The sequence below is a fragment of the Magnolia sinica genome, chromosome 18, assembly GCF_029962835.1.
Source record: "Magnolia sinica isolate HGM2019 chromosome 18, MsV1, whole genome shotgun sequence".
Classification (NCBI taxonomy): Eukaryota; Viridiplantae; Streptophyta; class Magnoliopsida; order Magnoliales; family Magnoliaceae; genus Magnolia; species Magnolia sinica.
Window position 1 is genome coordinate 21,637,284 of NC_080590.1, and position 26,139 is coordinate 21,663,422.

The following is a 26,139-nucleotide window of genomic DNA, read 5'->3' on the forward strand; positions in this document are numbered from 1 at the left end:
GAAGATTGAAGACATTGTGGAGATTGTTGTATTTGATGTCTTAAATCTAATCAGATTCTGCGCAGATTTTTCGAGCAACTACGAAAGTGCGGGATTTGTTTCCGATTTTGTTTATGATTTAGGATTCTTTTTAAAACTATATATATGGGTGTAAATGGGATTGAGAAGTATTATTCTAAGGGATTCTAAGGTTTTCTAAAAGGGTTCTGGGATTTGTAAAGGGTGTAGCAAGGGTGAGATTTAAGCTTGTTTGAATTGGGTAAGTTTTTTCTCTTTGTAATTTCTGCTTTCATAATGAAGATCTGTCACTTTGTGCTGTGATTTTTTCCCATAAAGGTTTTTTTACGTTATATCTTTGTGTTCTCTTGTGTTTGCTTAGTGCTCTTGGATTGCTATCCAAGATCCATCTATATGTGATTCCATAGTCCAAAACTCAATATTTTCAATCATGCATGCCTTCTCCCCACTCTTCCCCATGGCTTGGTCTACTAGAGCTTTAGATGTGCTTATTATGGGCTCATGACCTAAAATAAGCTAATAAAATTGTTAAAAGGGCATGGCGAGATATAATGGGCCCTACAAAGTTCACTTAAGTACTCTAACCGTGCAACCCAATTTGATGTATGTGTTGTATATCCACACCATCCATTAGCGGTTCTAGCTCATTTTTGGGCATGGTCTCAAAGATGAAGTATATCCAAATCTCAAGTGGGCTACATAGTAGAGATTGAATGTCCCCTATTAAAAACTTCTTGGAGTCACAAAAGTATTGGATTAAGTTGATATTTGTATTTTTCCAACGTCCATACCTGTCTATGTGACATTAATGGGTTGGATAGAAAATAAACATTTTGGATCTGCTTTAATTTTGGGACCATGCCTTAATCCTAGAATAACAAGAAAAAACTGATGGATGATATGGACATACAATACATGCATCAAGGTAAAATTGATGGATGGCATGGATATATAACACATACATCAAGGTGGGCCCCACAGGGAAACATCCACTGCCGTGTTACACAGACAACACTTAATCCACTCCCCATTTGGTAAATGGCTCGTGGCAGGAATGTCCATCTAATGGGACCCACTGTGATGGAAATTGAATCAAGTCATGCGACCTAGCCATCTAAGCAACGGTCTACTATAAGTTAAACAACGTTAAGTGATGGATATGGTATACCAAGAATCATAATATTCGAAGCATCGTCCATCTGTAACGAGGAACACTAGTTACACAGTTCAGATGGATGGATAAACCTTTCCAATTCTAACATAGAGAGATAGCTCCCGACCATGTTCCGGTTCCTCCGCCTCTCACCGTATCATCTCCCATCACCTGCGGACTACCATTTCTTCCTTTACTCGTGGCTATTTTCCACTTTCTCAGAAAAACACTACAGCTCGTTCGACTAGTTTTTCCCCCACTAGCTCGCCTCTCCCTCTATCCAGATAAAAAGCACACCAAAAACCCCTCTGATAATAAATGCTTACAGCGTACAAGTTAAAAAAAAAAAGCAATCCGAACGAAAAAGTCTATCTTTCTATTTTATTTAAGAGACGCTTGCCCGTCGTTTTCAATACCCTCAGCTCATAGGAAGAGGCGAAGACATGCAACCAAAACCGTCGGTTCGAATATCTAAACCCCATATATCTCTCGCTCTGTGTCTCCCTTATTTCCCCTTTCCCTTTCCTGTCCCGCATATACACCGAAATGAAAGAAGAACACTGCCCTCATCCCCATCATCAGCATCCAAGAAGGCTCCTTCACCTCATCTTCTCCCCTAAGCTATTCACCAAAGCAACGGTGTATATCCTCCTCCTCACCCTCTCCTACGCCTTCGGCTTCTTCTCCGCTTCCACTGCCCTAACCAAACCCTCTCCTGATTTCAAAACCCCCCGCAGACCCGACAATTCCGACTCTCTGAACCCGAACCACGACCTCTTCCGGTTCAACACCCGGTGCGCAGACCCGGTCCCGTCCAAGTTCGTCCGTCAGACGATCCTCGACCGGGTCTATAACGGCACGTCCCCGTTCGATGGCTTCCCACCTCCGCATGCCGCCCCCCTCCTTCGTGAGAAGCGGATCAAGGGATGGGGCTCGACCGGCGCCGTCTTCGAGAACCTTATCCGGAAGGTGCAGCCGCGGACGATCGTTGAGGTCGGCACCTTCCTGGGTGCGTCGGCGATCCACATGGCCGAATTGACCCGCCGACTCGGTCTGAAGACTCAGATCCTCTGTGTCGACGACTTCCGCGGCTGGCCCGGTTTTCGCGGCAGATTTCGGGACTTGAAGATGGTGAACGGGGATGTAACGCTCATGTACCAGTTCATGCAGAACGTGGCGCACGTTAACGCGACGGAGATTGTGCTGCACGTGCCGCACTCGAGCGCGTCGGCCCTGGCCAAGATGTGTGAGTGGGGCGTGTATGCCGACCTGATCGAGGTGGACGCGGGCCACTATTTCCACTCAGCGTGGGCAGATATCAACCGTGCATATGCAATCTTGAGGCCCGGCGGGGTGTTGTTCGGCCACGATTACTTCACCGCGGAGGATAATAGAGGCGTGCGCCGGGCGGTCAATCTGTTTGCTAAGGCCAAGGGGTTGAGGGTAGAAATTGACGGAGAGCATTGGGTCATCGCTTCGCGTTAGGTCGGGGTCGCGTCTAATGTGCGCTTGGGGGCGGATGTAAAGAAATTTAATTTTAGTCGAATGTATAATAGATTATACATGGTACATAAGATGTATGTGAGATATGAATAAGAGGAGTAATAAAGGAGACGGTGGCATCGCTGGATTGGTGTTGTCCGGAGAACACAGAACTGGTCGCCTACAACGGGCTGTAGGCTTAGTTAACCTACGATCCGTTATTTTGACAGACATTTTGTATCTGTACCCATCCCATAGCTTTGAAGGGCGAAATTGGAAATAAAAATTTATTGATTTTGTGGAAAAGGAACGTACCGTACGAACGATTTATCGATTGTTGGAGTGACATTCAAAGACAAAGAGAGAGGATTTGTACTGTGTTGCAAATAGTCGGGATTTGTGCCAAGCAGAGGATCCGGATTCGTTTTCTTTTCTTTTGCACGAGGCACTTCTCATTTTCTTTTTTACTTTTTATTTTTGACCGCCTCTTTCTAGCCGCGCTGGTACCTTTCACTAGCGATTTTCATGAAATCGGAATTGGATTCGGTAGATGATGTATGAGTTTTATACATGCCGTACATTCATTTTGGAAGCATGTTTCAGGGTATAAGCCCAAAAATAAGGAAGATCCACGCCACAAGAAGCAGTGGGAATAGTGATGCCCACCATTGAAAGCTACCTAGGGCCCACCTTGGTCATATAAACCTAGATAGATAGATGGAGGAAAACAAAAATCAGCTTGATCCAAGACCTAAGAAGGTTTCAACCATAGGCATTCAATCCATGGTGTGGTCCTCTTGAGCTTTGGATCTGCTTCATTCTCGGAATGATACACTAAAATGAGCTTCAAAAAATGGATGGACAGCGGGGAAATGTTTTCTCTAATATGAGCCAGGTCCAAATGATCCAAAGAGAGGACTCTGCCAATGGGCTGAGGGAAGATCATCCGAATCCCATAAAATCCACCCCGTACATCAACATCAGGTGGGCCACACCCTATGAAAAAAAAGTTTGGATAGGATAGAACGTTCACGGTTGATCCACGTGATGAATTGTCTGTATCTTGGTGATGTGCGAGTGGGGTTCATAGGTGCTTCTTGACTTCATCAGACCGGCAGTAGCTTTGTCTAGATCTGAACACTCATCGGGTAGACGGAAGCGGATTGGGTGTTGCCCTTACCAAGTGGGGCCCACCTTGATGATGTGTTGTATATCCACTCCATCCATCCGTTTCTCCAGCCCATTTTAGGTGTGAACCCAAAAATTAACCAGATCCAAATCTCAGGTGGCCCACACCACAGGAAACAGTGGTAACTTAGTGCCTCACCATTAAAAATTCCATACGGCTCTTCGTAACGTTTATTTCCCATCCAACCTGTTTGATAATATAAAGAAGACCCGTATGAAGGGAAAATAAAAGTTAAGCTTGATCCGAAACTTTTGTGGCCCATGAAAAGTTTTTAATAATCATTCATCACTGTTTTTAGTACTATGGTTCATATGAGATTAGGATCTGTGGGTGGACCCGCTTGATCTCCATGCAGGGCCTCTTGTCCAGTGGCCAGTGGGCAACACGTCTATATAAGTGAAAGGGGCGGCAAGGAAGAAAACTATACGAGAACTTATTCAATATAGACACGTGGCAGACAACGAGCTGACCAGCTTTACTTTTCGCTGGTGCACACCACTTGCTGGCTTGCACACACGTCGCACATTTGTCGTGCTGGCATGTGTGCCTTGCAAGTCAAACCCCCTTTGCAAGGCTCCTGCTACGGTAACTTGCTACCACACACTTGTCAGGCAATTGGAACCGTTCATCAAACCAGCCACCATTGAAGAATCTATAGATAGGTAAACATTTACGGTGGTTGGCTTATCTCATTGGTTGCATCAGCGAGCTGAAAACGGGCGTGTAACTTGAGCGAGCGATTGTCCACATTCAATGACCCAAAATTACATCAATCAGTTTCCCATAATTGTCTACTCTCTATGATTTTCGGTATATTCTGTCGGGATACTGGCCCCACTAGATCAACAATCCTGATTGCCTTGTAGATATGCCACATGTACAGTGGAGATGATTAAGAAAGGAAATCCTCCTTATCTTGGAAGCCTTCATGAGCCGTTAAAAAAAAAAACAAAAAAACAAAAAAAAAAAACAAAAAGCTTTTCTCATTTTTTCAACCCGTTACATTCGCATTCGTAAGTTGGGTTACTTGTGATAAAATAACAGAGAAGTCTTTCTTATGCTATTAAAATAAGGGAGGGAGGGATATGACATCAAGCAATATCTGATATCTTAAGAGGGAGAGAGGGAGATGACATTAAACAATATCTAATATCTTAAGTAGGATTCTAAAACAATTCGGTGATTAGAACATCATAAATCAGCACAAGGCCATAAGCAAGAGTTGAATGTTCAAAGTAGGAATGTAGGATGATTCAGTCACTATCGATCTTAACCGAAGAATAGAATATACCCTAGTCAGATTGATTACAAGGTTGTAAGAGCAACTCAATCAATAACAATTGCCTGAGAAATGTATTTTTCAATGCTAATAAACTACATTATCAAGACATGTGAAATGTGGATTTTTCTTCTTCTTTACATTTTCCAATCTGTGATTTCAAGTATCTTTCATTTCTGCGGTGATGGTCCTATGTGTATGATGTTGCCATTAGAGGTTGGATGATCTTTGCTTGCTGATGAATAAACAAGGAAGTCTTTCTTTTTCTCCAGTAACAACATAAATACTTGCCTCTGATAGTTTGAAAACAGCTACTAGGGGAAAATAGCCTGTTTGGTTTGCAATCAGCAGGCCAGCTTTCGTGCAGGGCACCACTGATCAGACCATATAGAATATCCCTGACTATTTCATTTTGATTGGGCGAAGAATTACAAGTGAGAGAAGATATGAAACGAATAAGAAACATTGTGCATCTTAACAGTTTTCCACTTCCACCAAACACTTCATATTTACAGATTCAAATACATTTGACACAATTGCAAAAAGGGATTTACACAGTCAAAACAGGGCCCAAGAAAAACACAGCTAAATGTGGCGGTGTCAATCTTCAACTCATCACTAAAAGAAGAGTTATGCAAACTATCCCTATGAAAAAAACCATTTTTTGTATGAACAAGACTTGTTTTGCTCTCCCGAATATCCAAATGGCTGGAATGAAGCCAATGGCTCTTTGAGCTTGAGATCAAACAATTACCATGAGACCATAGCTTCACTATGGAGGTATTGCCGTTTTGAAGTAGGTCCACTGTAGAAAGCTATTAAACTGCTGATGCCCGTATGGGATCATGGTAAAAAAAGGGCTATCACAGTATGTTTGGCTCTGGAAAAAAAAAATGGCTAAATGAAGCAAGGCCTTGCCCACAGCACAGTAAGGCATGTGAGAATGATGAATAGCAATACCTGTTTGTTGTAAGTTTATTCATTTAAACAAAGCCCACATAGCATAGAATCACCATGATCCAATTCCAGGACTTAGTCGAGCATCCCTCGATTAAATTGGTGCAACTTTCATACAGTGGTTCATCCAAATAGTAGCTCATCAATTAGATGGTCTAGATTAATGCGCATTTGCACTGAATTGACAGTCAGTGTTCAAATTGTTGGCGAAAAGTCGATAATATCAACGATATTATCGGTGTCGTCAGCCCTGCGACACCGAAAACTCCTTTTTTCGTTTCTCTCTCAGTTGTCGGCAAAATATCAACGAAATATCGGCGATTTTTTTATATGGGCGATATTATCGGGGCTGCGTGAATAAATCGGAAGAAAAATCGGAATATCAAGGCTGAAATTGCGTGAATACGTAAAAATTGAGGAAAAAATTGGGAGTGATTTACGTACCTGGTTAATCGGAAGTTGGAACAAGAGGATCTTCTTGAATCTCAATCGACAAAGCTGGTACAGATTTAGGGATTTGAAATCTCCCGCAAAACCCTTCGCATCTCACCATCTCCTCGCAAAACCCTCTTGAGGGTTTTTTTTTTTTTTTGGTTTTTCCCTCCAGTGAAAAACCCTCTCACAGTTGCACCGGCCTTTTCTAAGGTTTTCGTGGGAAATCGATTACTGAGTACGCTCTTATCATATTGAGTAAACTCAGTTAGGCCCACCTTGGATGTATGTGGTCTATCTACACTGTCCATCTGTTTTTCCATCCATCCACTTTAAGGGGTTGAGCCCAAAATTGAAGCAAATCTAAAGTTCAAGTGGATCATACCATACGAAATGGTGGGTATAATGATTTCAACAATTGAAACCTTTCTAGGCCCCACCATGATGTATGTATTTTATCTATTCTGTTCTTCCATTTTTACGGATCATTTTAGGGCTTTACCCCAAAATCGAGAGGGATACGAATCTCAGGTGGACCACACTACAAGAAAATAATAGTGATTGGATATCCACCATTTAAATCCTCCTAAGGCCCACTGTGCTGTTTATTTGACATCCAATATGTTAATTAGGCCATACAGACCCAGATGAAGGGAAAAACAAAGATCAGCTTGATCTAAAACTTTTATGGCCCCCAAAAAGCTTTTAATGGTCTAGGTTCATTCAACACTGTTTTTGTAATGTGGTCCAATTGAGATTAGTATATACCTCTTTTTTTTTTTTTTTATCACACCATAAAATGATCTATAAAAATAGATAGACGGCATGGATGAAACACATAAATCGTGGTGGGGCCAACAGAGCACCGACCACCAGCCATCCACCAGTGGCAGTAGCTAATCTGTTTCAGCAGATGGGTGCGCGGATCAGGTACCACCCGGTCCGTTTGGAGCTTGGTACGGAGAAGGATCCAAGGGCCACTGAGGGACCACCGTGATGTATGAATCTTATCCACATCGTCCATCCATCTTTTCATATCATTCTAGAGTACTAGAAGAAAAATAAAGCATTTCAAAGGCTCAAGTGGACCACACTATAGGAAGCAATGATGCTAAGGATGCCCACAGTTGAAACCTTCCTAGGGCCCACTGTATTGTTTATTTTACATACAACCCATTGATATGGTCATATTCACCTGGATGGAGAGAAAAAAATAAATATAAGCTTGATCTAAAACTTTTGTGGCCCCTAAGAATTTTTCAATAGTATTAATTTAATTACCACCGTGTGGCCCATTTAAGATTTAGATATTATATATTTGATGGATAATGTTTTAAAATAATATGAAGAAATGAATGGACGGTGTGGATAAATTTCATACATCATGGTGGCCTTTCAGTGGCCATCGGATCCTCCGCGCGCGGTGGATACGGTGAGATGGATACGGTAAGATCCCGGACTCGGATGAAAGCGGATTGCGTATTGAGTTACTCAGTACCCTCTTATGGTACTGGAGTAACTCCTCTTATGGTGTTGAGTAAACTCTGTTGGGCCCACTGTGAATTCATGTGGTTTATCCACACCGTCCATACATTTTTACAGATCATTTTAGGGGTTGAGGCCAAAATTGAAGTATATCAAAAGCTCAAGTAGACCATGCCACAGGAAATAGTGGAAGTATTGATTTCCACTGTTGAAACCTTTCTGAGGCTCCCAATGATGTTTATTTTTCATCCAAACTGTTAATAACATCAAAAAGATATGGATGAAAGGAAAACACAAATATCATCTTTATGTAAAACTTATGTAGTCACTAAGAACTTTTTAATGGTAGAATTCAATTCACACTGTTTCCGATGGTGTGTTCCACTTGAGATTTGGATATTCTTAATATTTGGTTAAAGACATAAATTTATATGATAAAACGGATGGTCGGCGTTGATACCATGCATGAATGATGGTGAGCCCCACAGAGTTTATTAAGTAGGCCTAGCGTACTAAGTTACTCGATACGCAATCTGCTTCCGAAGTGGATTGGCTGGTGTAACACAAACCAGTGTGTTGACGTCACCAAGTTTTGTGGGTCCCATCATGAGGTTTGAGTTATATCCAAACCGTCCTTCCACTTGGTGAGCTCTTAGTAAGTCTTGATCTGAAAAATAAGACAGATCCAAAAATCAAGTGGACCACACTGTAAAAAGCAGTGGAGGATTGAATGCCCTACCATTGATACCTTTTTGGGGTTCACATAAATTTTGATGTGGGAGAGTTTTGGTGCATGAAGCATCGGTGCTGAGGCCCATCATATAAACAGTTTGGATCACTGAATCATGGGACACCATACAATTACAAATTGATAGAAAAATAAAATAAAATCTGAAAATTGGTCAAAAGTACAAATTCAATGGGCAAAATCAAACAGTTAAGATCAACTGGATCTATGCACTTCCATCTGTAATTTGTGTACACTAAGGAGCTCAAATGGCACTATATGTACCAGCATGGCAAATTGAGATGAGATCCAATCCATCCATCATGTGGTCCACTTGAGCTTTGGACATCCTTTTGGCCCCTATTAAATGGAAACTTATCATTTAATGCATTCTTTTTGTAATTTTTTTATTCCTCAATATGTAAATATGTCTAGAGGTGGGCATTTTTGAATCGATCCTGGATCCAGGCCGATCGGACCGATCCGCCGTTTACGAACCGACGGCTGGATCGGGTAGGATCGGTAAGATCATTTAGATCCGACTAGTTTTCGGATCGGACCATTCCGATCCGAAAACCCGATCCGAATAGATCCGGACTGTTCCGATCCGACCAGATCTGAGTAAAAAATAATATTTTTACTTTTTCTTATGGTGTGGTCCACTTGAGCTTTGAATATTCGTCAATTTTGGGTTCAACAGCTAAAATAATCTGAGAAAACAAATGGACGGCATGGATACACCACATGCATTCATGGTGGGCCCCAGCAGAGTTCACTCAGATACGAGAATGGGTTACTTGCACGGCACGTCAACAGCGAGTAACAGCTGTTTACTTGCTTTACAAGTCAATACGGTAGGTTGTTGGAGTATGTATTAAAGTGGCTTAACCAAGTTACTTGGGCCCCACCATGATGTATGTTATGTATCCAACCTTCCATCCATTTGGAGAGATCATTTCAGGGCAATATCCAAAGAATGAATGAAATCCAAAGCTCCAATGGACCCCAACATAGAAAGTTGTACGGTGATGCCCACCATTAAAAACTTTTAAATGCTACAACAGTTTTAGATTAACGTGGTATTTGTGTTTTCCCTTATTTCTTTATTTTTCAACTTTTGAATAGGTTGGATTTCAAATAAACATTACGGTGGGCCTTAGAATAGTTTCAACGGTGGAAATCATTCTCCCACTTTTTTCTGTGATGTGGTCTACTATAGATTTTTATCTACATCATTATTTGGCTCATGCCCTAAAATGATATCTCAAAATTGATCGACGGTGTGGATGTAACACATACAGCATAGTGGGGCCCACAGAACTTGGTGACGTTACGTCAGTAGCCTTGAGAGTTGAGGCAGTAACTTCAGTAGCCTGCCCGATGGGACAACACATGCAGCAGACATTAATATAAAATTTTTATAGTCATGTGGGGCCCACCTTGATGTATATATGTTATCTAAGCCGTTCATCCATTTTGACATATCAATTTAGGCGTTGAACAAAAAATTATGATACATTGAAGATTAAAGTGGACCACACCATATGAAATGATCCGAATAGTGTCCAACCCGATCCGACTCAATTTCCTTCACCGAGTCAGACTCGGATCGGGTCAAATAAATCAAGTATCGGATCTGTCCGAGTCCAGTGACCTGGACTCGGTCTCGGATCGCATCCTTTTGGCCCCTATTAAATGGAAACTTATCATTTAATGCATTCTTTTTGTAATTTTTTTATTCCTCAATATGTAAATATGTGTATTCAGGCATGTCCTGAAGTTTCACTGAAAAATTTCACCATTTTCTCCATGTTTCCACCATTTTCCTTGCATTTCTGGTTATCTGATATTATGTCTTTATCTCTGCCCAGCGAAACTTGTAGCGATACCGACAACTTGAACACTGTTGACAGTAGAGATGTTTATATGCTAACTTCCATTGTATATAATATGCACAGTCTTTCCTGTACATCCTTTCTTCCCAAAAGAATAAATGGAAATGTCATAGATAATCCATGGACAAGGATGGTATACTGCTACTCAATTCCTCCTCAATGGTGTTGTTGTTGCGAAGTAGCTTACCTTCTACAACTGATTCATACTCCGCCCACCTCAACTTACAGTCAATCTCATCCAACATGTTATAGATCTCTCTACATTTTGGATGGAATTTGTCATCCACAACAAATTCATGAACTTGACCATCCACTTCAATCCAACTGAAACCAGGAACCTTCTCGACTCCTTTCTCCTCCATCATCCTCCTCATTCTACTAAAATCATCCCATCTGCCAAAGCTCGCATAAAGATTACACAGAAGAACATAACAGCCACCATAATTTGGAGCTAGCTCGATCAGCTTCTGTGCCGCAATCTCTGCAATCTTGATATTCCCATAGTTCCTGCATGCGGCCAGTAGTGTGGCCCAGATCACAAACCCTGGTTCCAATGGCAGATTTTCAATGACAGTCATGGCTTCTTCAAGATAACCTGAGCGGCTGAGAAGGTCTACCAGGCATCCATAATGCTGGATTGCCGGGCTTATATCATACATTCTTCTCATAAGGCTGAAATGTTTCAAGCCTTCTTCAACTAGACCGCCATGACTACAAGCAATCAAAACACCAAGGAAGGTCACCGAATTGGGTTTCACTCCCCAACCTTGCATTAGCGAAAACAGCTGCAGAGAAGTTTCTGCATAGCCGTGAATTGCAAACCCAACAATCATCGAAGTCCAATGCCCCACGTTTTTATTCGGTATGTTTTCAAAAACTTGGGAGGCAGTGGAGATGCTCCCGCACTTGGAATACATATCAATCAGTGCTGCACCAAGAACTCCATTCAGTGAGAATTCGTGGCGGATTAAATACCCATGGACCCTTTTGCCCAATCCAAGTAGACCCAGATGGGAAATTGCAGTGACAATGCTCACCAGCGTGGATTCGTCCGGCCTCAGACCAGAACTCTGAAACTGTAGGAATAGATCAAGAGCCTCATGGGATAGGGAATTCTGCACGTACCCAGAAATCATCGAATTCCAAGAAATGATATTTTTTTCAGGCATTTCGTTGAAAAATGCTCGTGAAGCATCAACATCGCCAGTTTTTGCAAACCCATCAATCATGGAATTCCAGGAAACAACATTTCTACGGGACATTTCATCAAACAATCGACGAGCGTTCTCGATCTTCCCACAACGAGCATACATATAAATCAAGGAATTCTGCACAAAGAGATCCGATACAAAGTGGGTTTTCAAAACAAAGCAGTGCACCTGTTCGCCTTCTTCAATGGCAGACAATTGGGCGCAGGATTTGAGGACGAAAGGGAACGTGAATTTGTCGGGAAGAACGGGATTCGGATCGCAGAGCATCCTGTAGAAAAGCAAGAACGCTTGCTCAGGGCGATGGATTTGTGTGTGGGCCCTGATGAGTGTGTTGTAGAGAAAAGAAGAGGGCTCGGCCGTCCGATCAAAGACAGACAGAGCGTAATCGATTTCGTCGGATTTCGGTACGGAAGAGTGGTGGGATTGGCAGAGGGATTGGGTGATTTTTGTTGGAATTGAAGGATTGTGATGAAATAGGCCTGTTTTGATGGATTGGGCATGGATCTGTTTGATTTCTTGGGTGGTGGTGCAGCTGCTGAGTACAGAGAGGGACGGTAGCGATTGGATGAAGGACATGTTTTATTGGTGGGGTCTGATTGATGTCCGATCTTGGACTGTTAATTTTCTCTAAGTGCGGGATTTAAACAGTCGTCAGAGAAAACGGATAATTGCAGCCGATGATGGGCTTCAACGTTCAAACTGAGGAGCATTGCTCCATTGAGAGGGAAACGGTGCCACACGAGTTACCTCTCACAGGTGCTACAGGGAGTTACTCTAACCCCAAGCTCCGTGGGCCCACCGAGAAGTCCACCTGAAATCCATTCCGTCCATTAGTTTCCCCAGCTCAACTTAGGATGTGAACCAAAAAAAAAAAACAAACATGAGGTAGATCAGAAACTCAACTGGGGTACACCGCTGGAAAAGTAGGGATAGAAAGGCTCGCCATTATATCCTTCATGGGCCCGGTGATATTTATTTGCCATCCAGCTCATTCATAAAGGGCCCGATTCCGGTGGATCCCTGGATCAACCGAGGTGCGTGGGACTCTGACTGTGGGGCCCACCTTGATGTATGTGACTACATCCATACCGTTCATCTGCATTCACAAAACATTTTAGGGCATGATAAAAAAAGTGAAGTAGATCCAAATCTTAAAAGGACCATAGAACAAGAAACAGTAGTAATTGACCATTGAAAACTTCTCATGGGCCACGAAAGCCTTGGATCAAGATGATATTTGCGTAGTATCTTCATACAGGTCTTTGTGACCTTATATCAACAGGTTAGATGGCAAATAAACATCCCGGGGCACTTTATGAAGCTTTTAATGGTGAGGATTCAATCATGACTGTTTCTCGTGGTGTGGTCCACCTAAGATTTGGGCATGCTTCATTTTTTGGATCATACTGTAAAATGAGCTTTGAAAATGGTTGGACAGTGTGGATTTGATGCACATACAGCACCGTGAGCCCCAGAGTTAGGGGTCACCTTAATGGATCAGGGGTCTCACCAAATCGGCTGTCCATTGATAAGGTCATTTCCACGTGCATGAAAGAAAAACAAAAACACTAACTAATCCACAGCTTCACTGGTCTCATAAAAGATTTCTACGAGGTCGTTCAATCCTCAGTAGTTTAGTTTTATATATATATATATATATATATATATATATATATATATAAAACGTAGTCTACTTAAGTTTCGAATCTGCCTTGTTAGACTCACATCCTAGAAATTATCAAACTGATTTTATGAGAGGATTTCATGCAGATTTTACAGTTGCTCCATAGAGCTTCTGGTTACAAGAATTTCCTAATAATTAATTTTCAAATAAATAAGGCTTTCTCTAATGTGGGGAGGGTCTTTGTTCAAAAGATGATTCAATACAACATGATGTATTGTAATTGGGTAAGCAAGTGGGATTTGAAGGCCATAATTTTCAACTTTTTTTTAACTCAAGGGAGTCCTAGCTTGCAAAATTTAAGATTTTTGGGTTGTTTCCGATCATCATAACTAATATCTCCTTGTATCTCAAGGAATTCACATTCAATATTCATTCTTGCTAGTTAAATGTTTTCTCTTTCGTTTACATTATGATGATGGGATTCTATGAAATAAAGTGCAAAAATTATTATGTGAGCTAGATTATAAACAAAACTGACCACTTAAAAGGAATATAAAGATCTATTTTAATTATGGAATTAAGTTTATCTTACGATAATTAAGTTTATCTTACGATACACCCTGATCCATAGCTCAAGTGGTAGACTGAGTGAAAGATACTTCATTTCAACAATGAGGTCTTGGTATCGATTTCCTAGTGGGGTGGCTAACAGTAAAGTGTGAACTGACGGTGGGGTGTACTAACAAACTAACCAAAAAAAAAAAAAAGTTTATCTTACAATGGGCTTAGTATAATAATTATCTTATATTGCACATGTCTGTCATGCTTAGAATATCCGAGAGCATGTCTACATTCGTTAACTTGGGAATATACCAATCTAAGAGTTAAATCCCCATTCCCAGATACAAAAATTAAAATATAATATTTTGAAAATCCTAAACAACCAAATAGAGCTGAATCCAGGATTTCAAATTTAGGTTTTCATTTCCATGCTTTCAAACAAGCCTTACAAGAAGCTTTGATATTCTACTAGAGCAAGATAATTGATGCACTTGTTGAGAAATTATGTACTTGAGATGGGTTCATGTTGTTGGGAAACCACACAACTTATTTATTTATTTATAAACGTGCAAATCAATGGGATTAATAATATAAAAGATTCCGTGTATGAAAATCAATTCTAACACAAATAAGCAAATTATCGAATATGTAAGATGCAAGAGATACTTAGATTTTTATTTTTTTTATTTTCTTATTTTTTATTACATAAGAAATCTTACGATGTGAAGGAAAAAATTATGAGACTTAATTTAACATAAATTCACTATAATTATAATAATGGAAGTACAATTATTAAGAGATCTCTTTTGAATATCTCAATTATATCACACAAATGTGAATTAGAAGCAACATGAAATAACTGAATTTTTTACGAACTACGTATTGTAGAAAATCTTAAACACAACTCTTAAAGAAGATAATTGAAAAAACGGACGTTGTAGATGGATCCTCAAAAACCCAAATGTGAATATTTCAGTTGTAGATGTAAGAACTCTATGTAGTGGGCCTTACTAATCAACATATGAGACATTTAATTTGTATTTTTTAGTCAAAATTTTAATAACTTAACATATGATGATATGAACAAACTCGAGCTCAACTCAAGGTAAACTCGACTCGACTCGAACCACTAGCTCGACTCGAACTCGACTCGACAACTTTGGCAAACAAACCAAGCTTCAATGTTAAGCTTGAGGTCGAGCTCGAGTACAACATGAACAAGCCAAGCCGACCTCAAAAACCCAAATGTGAATATTTCAGTTGTAGATGTAAGAACTCTATGTAGTGGGCCTTACTAATCAACGGTCTGTATTGTCCTATCAGCTGGACTATGGGATTGAGTTAATTAACCAGTGGGCCCCACTTCATGTGATGCACTGTGCATCTATTTGCGCAGCTTTGCGTACTAGGGCTGGATGCTATAGCTATTTTATGCAGACAATAATTTAAGTTGAACTAGGATGCTGCAATGTGGAGCCTGGAAGAGAGAGTTGTGATGGGTTTCAAACTTTCTCTCCATAGATTCTATATAAGAGAGCTGGATCCCCGATCCTACACCACAGCAGAATTCGAGTCCCATTTTTTAAGTTGCAGAAAGGGTGTGAAGGAGAAGAAGATCCTAAGTTTTACAGGAATTCTGGTATTTTTATCCGGCTTCCATGGCGGCGTCTTATTTAAGTACATTATCTGAACCCCTGATCGCCATGTCCCATGTATAGATAGAACCGTGGGCCTATTCCGCATATAGATTCAGTCTCACAGTAGAAAGCTCTGAATATTCTCTTTTACAAAATTTATTCTTTTGTCTCTGTTTTTTTTTTTTCCTTTGGGAAAGAAAACCCTCAAATGTTACTTAGCTCTCTCTAAACAAAAAGAGCTAATTTTCTTTCATTTTAGAAGCTTGGCCAAAAGGCCAAAATACCCCACACACATATGTGACACTAAAAGCTACTTAAACCCACACGTGGGAGCTTTCTATAGAAAAAAGAAAGCATTCAACCATGAGCAACTCATCCCAACTTTTCCAAATCTATGGTCCATGCAAGCTTTAAATCTTTATTATTTTTTTGGCTAAAGTCCTGACATGAGCCGGCATAATAGATATTGGGAGTGGATGTTATACATTCCATGCAATGGACCTCACAATCTAAATGTATTTATTTAATTTTTTCATTAATTAATTTATGGATACTTAATGGATGGACAAATAAATATAGTCAATATTATAAATTTAGCTAATGATTTCTTATTAATCTAAATAAATATGAAATTTAGAGAATCACATATCGCAGTTTGACTCAGCTAATATATGCCATGTATACAATTTCACAATATTCGAGTATCAACTCTCACCCCGACTCTCACCGCCTTGCAAACCCCTGCTTCTCTCTTCCCGTGCGCCCCACGTGATCTAAAAGAGGAATTATACGATCCTTGACCAGAGAACCTAAAAAGTATACTCTTATCTTCGGTTTCCACAAGTGGGGAGCATGTTTGAGAGATCCGGACCGGTGGTCCTGTTTTTAAAGCATCCTAGATTGGATGGAAGATACCAGCCACGAATATTTGGCCATTTTTCATTTAAATGTAGTGGATAGCAACATCTCTTCTCGGCCTCTATTTGAAGGCCACACGATAAAAGGTTCAGACTCTCATCGAGGATACTTTCTAGCCATCTATTCTTGGGTTGTCAACGAGCTGATCTAATCAGCTCGAGTCCAAGTGTCCAACTTGAGATGGGCCTGGGTGATATCCGACTAAAAAGTTATTGGGCCAAAGACCAGTTCCTGCCTTGGCCAGACCAAACAGACCATTGTCTTGGACCCAGACTTGAACTTTTAGATCTGATTCCACCCACCCAATCTAGGGTCTAGACCCAAACCTGGCCGATGATGGACTTGGCCCAAAGAATGAAGGGCTGGCATAGGCTACTTAGATCGTCAATCTATGCATGGTCGATAACAGCATACGGCTGGCTTAGGCTTGAAGCTGGAAATGTATACAATGGGGCTTAAAGTAGGCCCATCTGTAGCCCACATACAAAATTCAGGCTTGACCCACGTTTGTGGTGTAATAGGCCCACGAGCTAGCCAGACGGACCCGTCCATCCACTTCCAAGCTAGCACTTTCGACTCTGATAAAGAAGACACATCTCAATTTCTTTCTTGGATTGGTCCCAAAACTCATCTCACCTTTGATAGCCGTTGGGCTCCTGATCAACGTACTCAAAGGTCTGCATTTTTGTGACATTGTATATGGCGTTGTCACCTTTTGATATAGAGGACCATGATCCTCGTTACCCGGTCCCACCTCAGGAGTTGGACCGTCATCTAAGTTCATTGCTTAATAGGGCGTTTGGTTGCTGGTTTTTTATTTCTGCACTTAATAATTTTCTGGTTTTCACAAGTACCATGTTAAGTTTACATTTTTTGCTGGTTTTTATATTCTCTAGAAATTCCATTCTCCAGCTTTTCCTCCTAAGATTGCCCTAACTTTTGGCCGGTGTAAGCGTTTGTTTTTAGCTTTCCCCAAAAACATATAAAAATAAGGGATGAATTCCCAAAAAATATAAAAACATTGTCCGAACTATATCCACATTTTATTTCTACTGTTTATACTTTAGCGAGGACTAAGCTGTCATATTTCTCATGATTTTGGATTTTGTACAGTGACCCACAAGATTAAAAAAAAGGATATGCCCGATACATTAACATATGACAGATTGGGTGCATGGTGGACCCAGACTGCCCCCAGTGGAAACGGATTGGCTACTCGCCACCAGTCCCGTAGCTGGTGTTCAGTGCTCTGTGGGCCCCAAAATGATGTATGTATTTCATCCATTCCGTTCATCCATTTTTAAAGATCATTTTAGGCTTTGTTTCAAAAATTAGAGGGCCATAAACCTCAGGTAGACCACACCACAGGAAAACAATAGTGATTGGATATCCACCATTTAAATGCTCCTAAGGCCCACTGTACTGTTTATTTGACATCCAATATTTTGATTAGGTCATACAGACCCAGATGAAGGGAAGAAACAAATATCAGCTTGATCAAAAACTTTTATGGCCCCTAAAAAGTTTTTAATGGTCTACGTTCATTCAACACTGTTTTCTGTAATGTGGTCTACTTGAGATTGGGATATACCTAATTTTTTGTCTCATACAAGAAAATGATCTAGAAAGATAGATGGACGGCATGGATGAAACACATACATCATGGTGGGGCCCACAGAGTACCGAACACCAGCCAATGGCTGGTGACAGGGGGAGTAGCCAATCCGTTTCCGTTCCCAGTGGATTCTATCCCCGAATGGCACTTGTTTGGAGGCAGTCGACAAATGGCCTGTTGAGCCACTCGAAGGCATAGAACACCCGTCTAGTCGTGCTACTTGTATGGACCGTGATACAGACAATTGACTTTTCACATCCATCTTCACCTTTGGCTATGTTCTCAACCCTCCGATCAATCAGTTAATGGCCAGGATCATACATTTTGTATGATTTTTGCACCATAAGGTCCATCCATGTTTGCAACGGAACGGATGGACAGCTCCAATCATCTTTTCATGGATGTCGGCTTTATACAGAGATGCTTGCTGATCTCTCAGCTTTGGGAAGACAAATGAAGGCAGTAGTCAATACTATTTTAGTTGTGCTGTTGGTGAAATCTGAGAGTGAGATCTTTCAGCTCTGTTCTGCTCTCGCATTATAGTTGACTTTTCTGTCAGCGTTTTACAATTGATTCGGGTGTCTGCTATCAACTGAAACCTAACACCAAAGTCAAACTTATTTATTTCTCACGGAAGCCGCGTAATAGGATAAGAAAATCATGACTGGAAACCTCTATTCGTACGCAGTGTCTACACCACCCAAGCTTTGTGGAGCCTGCTGTATTTCTTTTATGATATCCAGTCCGTCCATCAGGTCAGCCCTCTCTTATCCACCGTCAGCCTAGAAAATCAGAAATTAAAACATTCATGCCAGCAACGCATGAAGAGTTTTGGATCAGGACAAATATTTGAAAGGATACATGCTCCAATGCTCCAGTGCTCTCACAGCACGATAAGTGTTATAGTGCACCTAGTTGCATCAGTTAACTTGGACAATTTGATTAATCAATCTGAACTGTCCATTTAAGTCCAGATTACATTTCATATGCTATTATTATTATTATTATTATTATTATTATTATTATTATTTTTATAGTGATTGGATGATCGAGTCTATCTTTAAATTTGACTTATTTTCTACGGCCATTCGTTTTGGAAGCCATGGATGGGATGCTTACTATTGCCTAACAAAAGTGATTCCTTAGAGTTATAAACAATCCATGATGGTCCTGATTAAATGGTTTTTATTTGCCAGGTGTGAAGTATTCATGGTAGCCCATAAAAAAATGTACTTATTCTAGTGGACGGTCTAGATCAATGGGTTGTATTGTCTAATGGTATATCTGGTTTTCTAATTGTAACATTAAATAGTCATAAATGCTAAAATGATTATTTATTATTGTAGTTGTATGTTGATATCATTTGTATTATACTACAAAAATGATAGTTGTGTATTGTGAGGACATAATGGTTATTGTTGATGCAAAAATTTGGTTCACTCTTTCTCACCTTTAAATACCTGCACACATAGGAAGAAGACAAAGGATACCCTGCCTATAGCGGGGGATCTTTCGATGCCAAAGTCAGGCCAGAAATCTGGGTCTAGTAGCATTTAGGAATTTTGAGTGAGAAATTTTGCATACCTTTCACTGTAGATGGGTCCTCTATTTATAGGGAAAGGGTTGATTACGTGCGTGAAGATGTTTCATGAATTATAGGCGTGCATTTAGCGGATGTTTCTTAACCATCTCACGTGATCTCTGGTGAAGATAAGATCAAGTAGTTGAACCCTAAGAAAGTTTGAGACCTATGGCCAACCTGATCTGCCGAGGTCGACTTGCCGACTCGCGGACTTGCTGAGGTGGTCTTGGTCGACCTTACTTGGGGGTAGTATGCCGACCAGTCTTGGGTACTCGAATGAACTTTGAGCCTCTTATTATTATTGGGCAGATGGTGGACCCGTCGACCTGTCGACCTCTCTTCCTTGGCCATTGAGGAGATCATTGGTCATGACCGGCACTAGCTGACCTCGTGTCCCGCAGAGATGTCTGAGCTGACATTTTCTCTTTCGTCAGTCTATTTTTACCGATAACAATTACAATTTAATTCTTTTACCGACATGTTTTGACTCTCTATTAATTGTTATTTCTTGCTTAAACAAAAATTGAAAAATGATCATAATGACTCATTTACTTTGCATTTCACTGGAGTTGAAGAACAACATAAGCTCTAAGTGTCTCAACGCAACTAGAAACACTAGGTGCTCTGAGAGCACCGGAACATCTCTCTTCAGAGCATCACTACGTGCTGGTATGGGCTAACTGAATCGTGGCTTGGGCTGGATTTCTTCCTGGGGCCTAAAATCAAGAGGCACCCCTGATGAACGAAGTAGATTTTACACACACAACACAGTGGACCCCTCAGAGCTTGGTGGTGTGCCATTTGCGTACAACAGGTCAAGGATTTCAGTCCGTTAACACGCTGCCAGACTCAGACGCAGTTGCTGCTGATAGTTCTCAGCATTTTTTAAGTTGTGGTGCCTCATCCACCGTACATGTTTGGACCCTACATATTGAAGGAACCTATTTTGGACTGAGTAGAGCTGGAAAACAAGCTCGTGGTTGACAGCCATTTTACAGCGGAGATTCATCCCCAATGCAAGTGGAGCAGTTGTTTGGAAATCCAGGGCATGGTTGTGCATGGAGCATACCCTGAAAAAATTGCACTGAGTAGCTAGATGACAGTAACCCATTCATTAATGTGAAATCTGGCTATAAGACAATTATAAAAATAATAAAAGTTCAACTCTTATTTTAATAATTAAAAAATATAGGAATCTCTCCAAAGTAACTAAGTTATTTGAGAGACACTAATATGTGACGGATATATCTTGTACGTATAATGGTAGACCACACTTCATGCTACCATAATCATGGTCCTCTACCGAAAAAATGACAATCCATGTATGACAGGTTGAAAATCTATGACTTTAAGAGCACATTTGGATACCACCTAATAAGTTACTTTTTCTATTTACGGCAGTAGGTAACTTATTTCAAGTAAGTTTGGTTTATGATAAGTTATAAGTAACTTTTTAATTAGAAGTACTTGATCACTTTAGTTAATTTATTTTAGCTTTTTCACTTTTTTATAAGTTGTTGAAGAGAGACATAGGAGTTACGGAAGAGAGGAGAAGCTGATCAGTATATTGTTTACCAAACATACTAATCTTCTTAGTAAGTAGAAACTAAGATAAGTTACTCGTGGCATAAGTAAATTATCTTAAGCAGCTTACAAGCCCGTCTATATACTACCAAATAAGTTACTTTTTCTACATACCGCAGTAGACAAGTAACTTATTTGAAATAAGTTTGGTTTAAGATCAATTATAACTAACTTTTTACTTAAAATTACATAATCACATTAACTTAATAAGTAGAAACCAAGATAAGCTACTGAGGCATAAGTAGCTCATCTTAAGTAACTTAAGATCCAAAAGCCCCTAAGGGCCTGTTTGGATACCACCAAATAAGTTACTTTATTTACTTACAGCCATAGGCAAGTAATCTTATTTGAGATAAATAAGTTTGGTTTAAGACCATTTATAAGTAACTTTTTTATTTAAAGGTACTTAATCGCTTTATATTAATAAGTAAAAATCAAGATAAGTTACTTGATACATAATCAATTTATCTTTAAGTAACTTTCGATCCAAACACCCCAAGAGTGATGTACTATTCAACAATCAACCGTGGAAAACAATTTAACCTTGACGTGGCCTACATCTGCCCCACCAACACCCCCTCAGATTAATAGCAAACGGTAGTGAACAGTACTAGATACATAGACAATCAATATGCATATGAAACCTCTTTTCCACGTACGCAATCCTTGATCAGGATCCCGATGCATTTTGCTTTGCATGATATGATCTAGTTTCCGTTTCTGACAAGTGGGGTCCATTGTCCAGTGATCTGCACAACTGGTCTATTGGCCCTGTGAGGATGGATCACGACCAAAAATCTACTCCAAAGGGCAATCCTAACCGTTTAATTTGTATTCTAAAACTAGACGCTTGAGAAGACAAATACCATAAATCAACATTCATCTGGAAACAGTCCAAAGATTTCTGTCTAGGATATTCCCATCTGGTATAATTATGGCACATGGTCCACCTACACCGGTACACAACATATCAATGGTCTGGATCACTCAACCATTGGTCCCATCTGTCCATAATAAAAACACGAGAATACTGAGCATGTCCTCGGGTTGAGGATCCCATACTTCATTCTGCTCATTCTCCTTGACATGCATGAACATGGCACTCGAAGAAAGCACGTACCAAAATTTTATTCTATTACATATGCAAACTTTTTTCAAACAAAACCTTCTTGCGGCCCACTAATCAAGCATCTAAGTGGAGCGCATCTAACGGTCCATGTTAGTAACCTCCCCATCTTTCATGAGCATCTGGACGGTTGCGATCAAGATCTGTAACTGTAGAGTTGGCGAAGGTTGATTGGGGAAGCGACGGTTTCGTCACCGTCCAGTAGTTTTCCAGCGATGATGATATTAGCTGCTTCTGTTGGATGGTACGCATCCCAGAACACATACTTAGAGCGGTCCTTGCATAAATCAGAGCTCTCGTTTTTGTTGTGTCCCTTAAAGCAAATGAATGGAGGGAAGTTGCCACCACAACATGGATCATATGCATTCTCAAACCCTACAAATGTGAAATAACATTAGTAAGCTTCGTTCCATGCCTCTTTCCCACGTGCCAATGTAGCATGAGCATGTGATTCCCAGGCCGTTCATCAGGTCGGCTCAACCTTGTGGCTTGAAAACCAGGCCAGTCCAGTCCAGTCATCAGGTGGGCCCATGGTACAAAAAGGGTCAGTTTAAAAGGATTCGTCAATGGTCCACATTCGACAAACATTGTGGCCTACTTGATGACCAAGCTATCGTGATTAATTTTTGGGCTACATTGCATAAATGATAGTACCCAACTGATGAAAGGCCTGGATCCTGCGAGTAAATAAGCTTTTTATAGAAGCTCACCATATTTCCGGTAATTTCGGATGATTCCTGCAACAATGTCATAGGAATTTGCATAAATAAAAATTGTTTCTGGCCCCAACTCTTCATTTAATTGATCCAACATTTTGCTCAATTTCTTATTGTAGCCCTGGATCAGTTTATTCGCAATGGACGAGCACTCTCCATTTCGCACCAGCATCAATGCACGAACGAATGGTATACATCCGAGAGGTCCAACACCGACGACGATGAATTTCCTCGCTCCAAGCTTGTGTAGTCGCTTAGAACATGAAGAACAGCGATAATAGTTAATAACATAAGTTGAAAGAAATGACATTTGTTTATTAACCTCATATCGCACAGGGCCCACCTTCAGGCAATCTAGGGCATTGATCTGGTAGGTCCTAGATAATTAAACCCCACATCCACATTTAACAGCACCCAATAAGAAGAATAATCTAATGATGGAGAATTTCTCCAGTTTCCCCCATCTACCATGTAACCATCATTATCACAGTGTAGGAATCATACATACGATTCACTGGGCCAAGAAAAATGCTCCCATCGATATTTCATCCTAGTTAAAACATAAGAATTTTAATGTTTAGAGTTTAGATTAAGGTTTATATGCAGGTTAGTACCTTGAGTTGCAATGTCAAATTTGAAACCATTTCATCTTGGAGCGTCATTGGGGACATCTTGCCACTTCCAATGAAAGGAATGGAAGGTTCAAAATAGTCCAAAAAATCATTGGACCCAATTGTTATAGAGAAAATAGCCCTCCTGAGAAGCTGTGTTGCACCACTCTCTTCCATCATCTTCACCATGTAGTCTCTACTTTCCTCAAAATAGTCTATCTGCTTTCTTAATGGAACTCTTCCTATCTGCTCAAGAATTAGTAGCTAAAATAATTCACTTTGAACTAATGACAACAAGCATAAGCCCTACAGTGTTTATAGATTGATCTGAATACACCCCAGTTTCCACATTATACTACTAATCGATAAATTGCAACATTTTGTACTATTCCAATTCCAAAGTGGAAAAAATGGGTCTGTGCAAATACAAAAGGGTGGGTGCACATATCAATTCTCTAAAATGAAAGGAAAAAAAAAAAAAACTAAAAATTTCAAATTAAGACATACAAATAAGTAGCCGGTTTCGTCTAAGATTCCTGACGCTCCGGAAGCATAATTAACCCCTCTGAAAATCCCATCGCTGACACGGGTATTAGGAGATAAATATGGTGGAGGAAAAGATTTTTCTCCAAGTGCTTGACCTGAATGTATCACCCTTTTGAAATTAGATAATAATAATGATCTAGTCTAAACACTTCAATTACATTTAATCAAGCAAGAGAAATATAGGGCTGAAAGTCGGGCAGGTTGAGTCGGATTGGTGCTCAACCCTAGCCCAATCCAAGGTTCCTATACCTCAACCCTAACCCAACCTCAGGTTGGGAATTATCAACCCAAGCCCAACCCAAGCAGGATTAGTCGGGTTGGTTGGGTGTATACATGCTAATATTTTTCATTATTACATTAATCTATTATATTTCAATACACATCTTATTTTTAGTACCTGTGATTTTATTAATTATATATGTAGTTATTTATTGTAAAGAAGTTTATTTTTTCTAAACAAACAAGCTAAAATATAGGACAACTACTCCTTTAAAAGTCATCTAGTGTAGCAAACAATCTATTTGGGAGAGAGAAATCCAGCTCATCTTGTTAGCTTGAGTCATGGGCAATGATGTGGACCAATGAGACCCAACGACACTAGAATTTTCCGTGCCTTCAACATAGATGATCCACACCCATTTATAATTTATAAGTAAATTATATATTGATCAAGTTCGGTTGGGTCGGGCAACCCGAGACCTCAACCCGAGCCCGACCCAAGTTTTATCGGGTTGGTGTTTGTATAGCCCAAGCCCAAGACCGAACCCGATACATCCTGCCTGAGCCCAACCCAATGTCGGGTCGGTCGGGTTGAACCTGCCCGACTTTCAGCCCTAGAGAAATCCAAACCAGTTGTTTGCCAGCATCCTATCATCCGGAATTCCAAAACACACTCAAACAATTAAATAAAAATATCAAGCATCCAAGGAATTCTGCCCAATGGACCACGATCAGAGCCACTCACTGGGTGAGACACTATGTGGACGGGCCACATCACTGATCGGACCATCATTACAATTAGGCCAACAACCTATAAATAAAGGGTAGAAAAGAATTTGGCAAAATTCAACATAAAGGAGAATGTAGTGATCCAATCCACGCCAATTTATGGACAACAGTCCATCCATGGTGGGACCAATCCAATGAACGCCCGGCTCATGATCCATTGTGCCAAGTGTCCAATTATCGTACCGTGCACGTATTAGATTCAGGTACGGTCAAGCGAAATGCATAGATTACCACTTCGTTGTTAGGCATTACCCAATATGTCAGTTGTAGTTCGACCATTGGTGAATCTACCAGTAGGGCGGCCGCCGGAAGCGGTGAAGTCGATGCCGTAGGGAGGAGAGTCAGCCTTGGAGAGAGTAAAGATGTAGTCATTGTTTCCAGCATCGACCAAAGAGTCCCCAAACACAAAGGGAGTGTAAGGGAAAGAAGGCAAGAAGTGTAGAGAGAAGACAATGAAAGTGAGAGTAAGAGATTTTAGAAGAAAGTTGAAGAAAGCCATTCCAATGTTACAAGAGCTGCTAGCTTCATCTACTACTATTTATCGAGGGCGAGTACGTACGGAGATTAGTTACTGACGTAGTTGGAGCACACACGTAGTTTGCATGGCCTGTAAGAGCAGGTCGTGCTTTGAAAAGGTCTCTGATGAACCGGTCGCGCGAGCAGAGGTTGGAGAAATGATCCGTGTCAATATTGCATACCAGCCGTTGTTAGACTCGCATGTGTTTGAGATCTGGGACGCTCATCAGTTGGGTTCCATTGTAATGCCGTGGGCGAAAGTTCTGG

General features: G+C 40.5%; 3 protein-coding genes across 3 annotated transcripts; 1 reads left to right on the forward strand and 2 right to left on the reverse strand.

Annotated features, from left to right (window-relative positions):
• The first annotated feature begins 1,317 nt into the window (after positions 1-1,317).
• LOC131233313 (uncharacterized) lies at positions 1,318-3,113 on the forward strand. The gene has a single exon (XM_058229976.1). The coding sequence runs from the start codon at positions 1,718-1,720 to the stop codon at positions 2,654-2,656; it is 939 nt and encodes a 312-aa protein (XP_058085959.1). The 5' UTR covers positions 1,318-1,717; the 3' UTR covers positions 2,657-3,113.
• A 7,529-nt stretch (positions 3,114-10,642) lies between these two features.
• Positions 10,643-13,450, reverse strand: LOC131233539 (pentatricopeptide repeat-containing protein At5g66520-like). Its single transcript, XM_058230296.1, has one exon. It carries the CDS (start codon positions 12,402-12,404, stop codon positions 10,725-10,727), a length of 1,680 nt encoding a protein of 559 aa, XP_058086279.1. The 5' UTR covers positions 12,405-13,450; the 3' UTR covers positions 10,643-10,724.
• An 8,957-nt stretch (positions 13,451-22,407) lies between these two features.
• On the reverse strand, positions 22,408-25,855 carry LOC131232304 (GDSL esterase/lipase At5g41890). Its single transcript, XM_058228542.1, has 5 exons — positions 25,609-25,855; positions 24,310-24,443; positions 23,806-24,066; positions 23,186-23,444; positions 22,408-22,850 (listed from the first exon to the last, which is right to left on the reverse strand). The coding sequence occupies exons 1-5, from the start codon at positions 25,853-25,855 to the stop codon at positions 22,612-22,614; spliced, it is 1,140 nt and encodes a 379-aa protein (XP_058084525.1). The 3' UTR covers positions 22,408-22,611.
• Positions 25,856-26,139: the final 284 nt, after the last annotated feature.

What these genes read in the sequence shown, in the direction of transcription:
- LOC131233313 (XM_058229976.1), top strand. Translation starts at nt 1,718, where the DNA reads ATGAAAGAAGAACACTGCCCTCATCCCCATCATCAGCATCCAAGAAGG.
- LOC131233539 (XM_058230296.1), bottom strand. Translation starts at nt 12,404, where the DNA reads ATGTCCTTCATCCAATCGCTACCGTCCCTCTCTGTACTCAGCAGCTGC.
- LOC131232304 (XM_058228542.1), bottom strand. Translation starts at nt 25,855, where the DNA reads ATGGCTTTCTTCAACTTTCTTCTAAAATCTCTTACTCTCACTTTCATT. An exon ending in ACGAAACCGGCTACTTATTT is followed by an intron (nt 24,067 to 24,309) that starts GTATGTCTTAAT and finishes GAATTATTTTAG; the next exon opens with CTACTAATTCTTGAGCAGAT. An exon ending in ATTTGACATTGCAACTCAAG is followed by an intron (nt 23,445 to 23,805) that starts GTACTAACCTGC and finishes TCATGTTCTAAG; the next exon opens with CGACTACACAAGCTTGGAGC.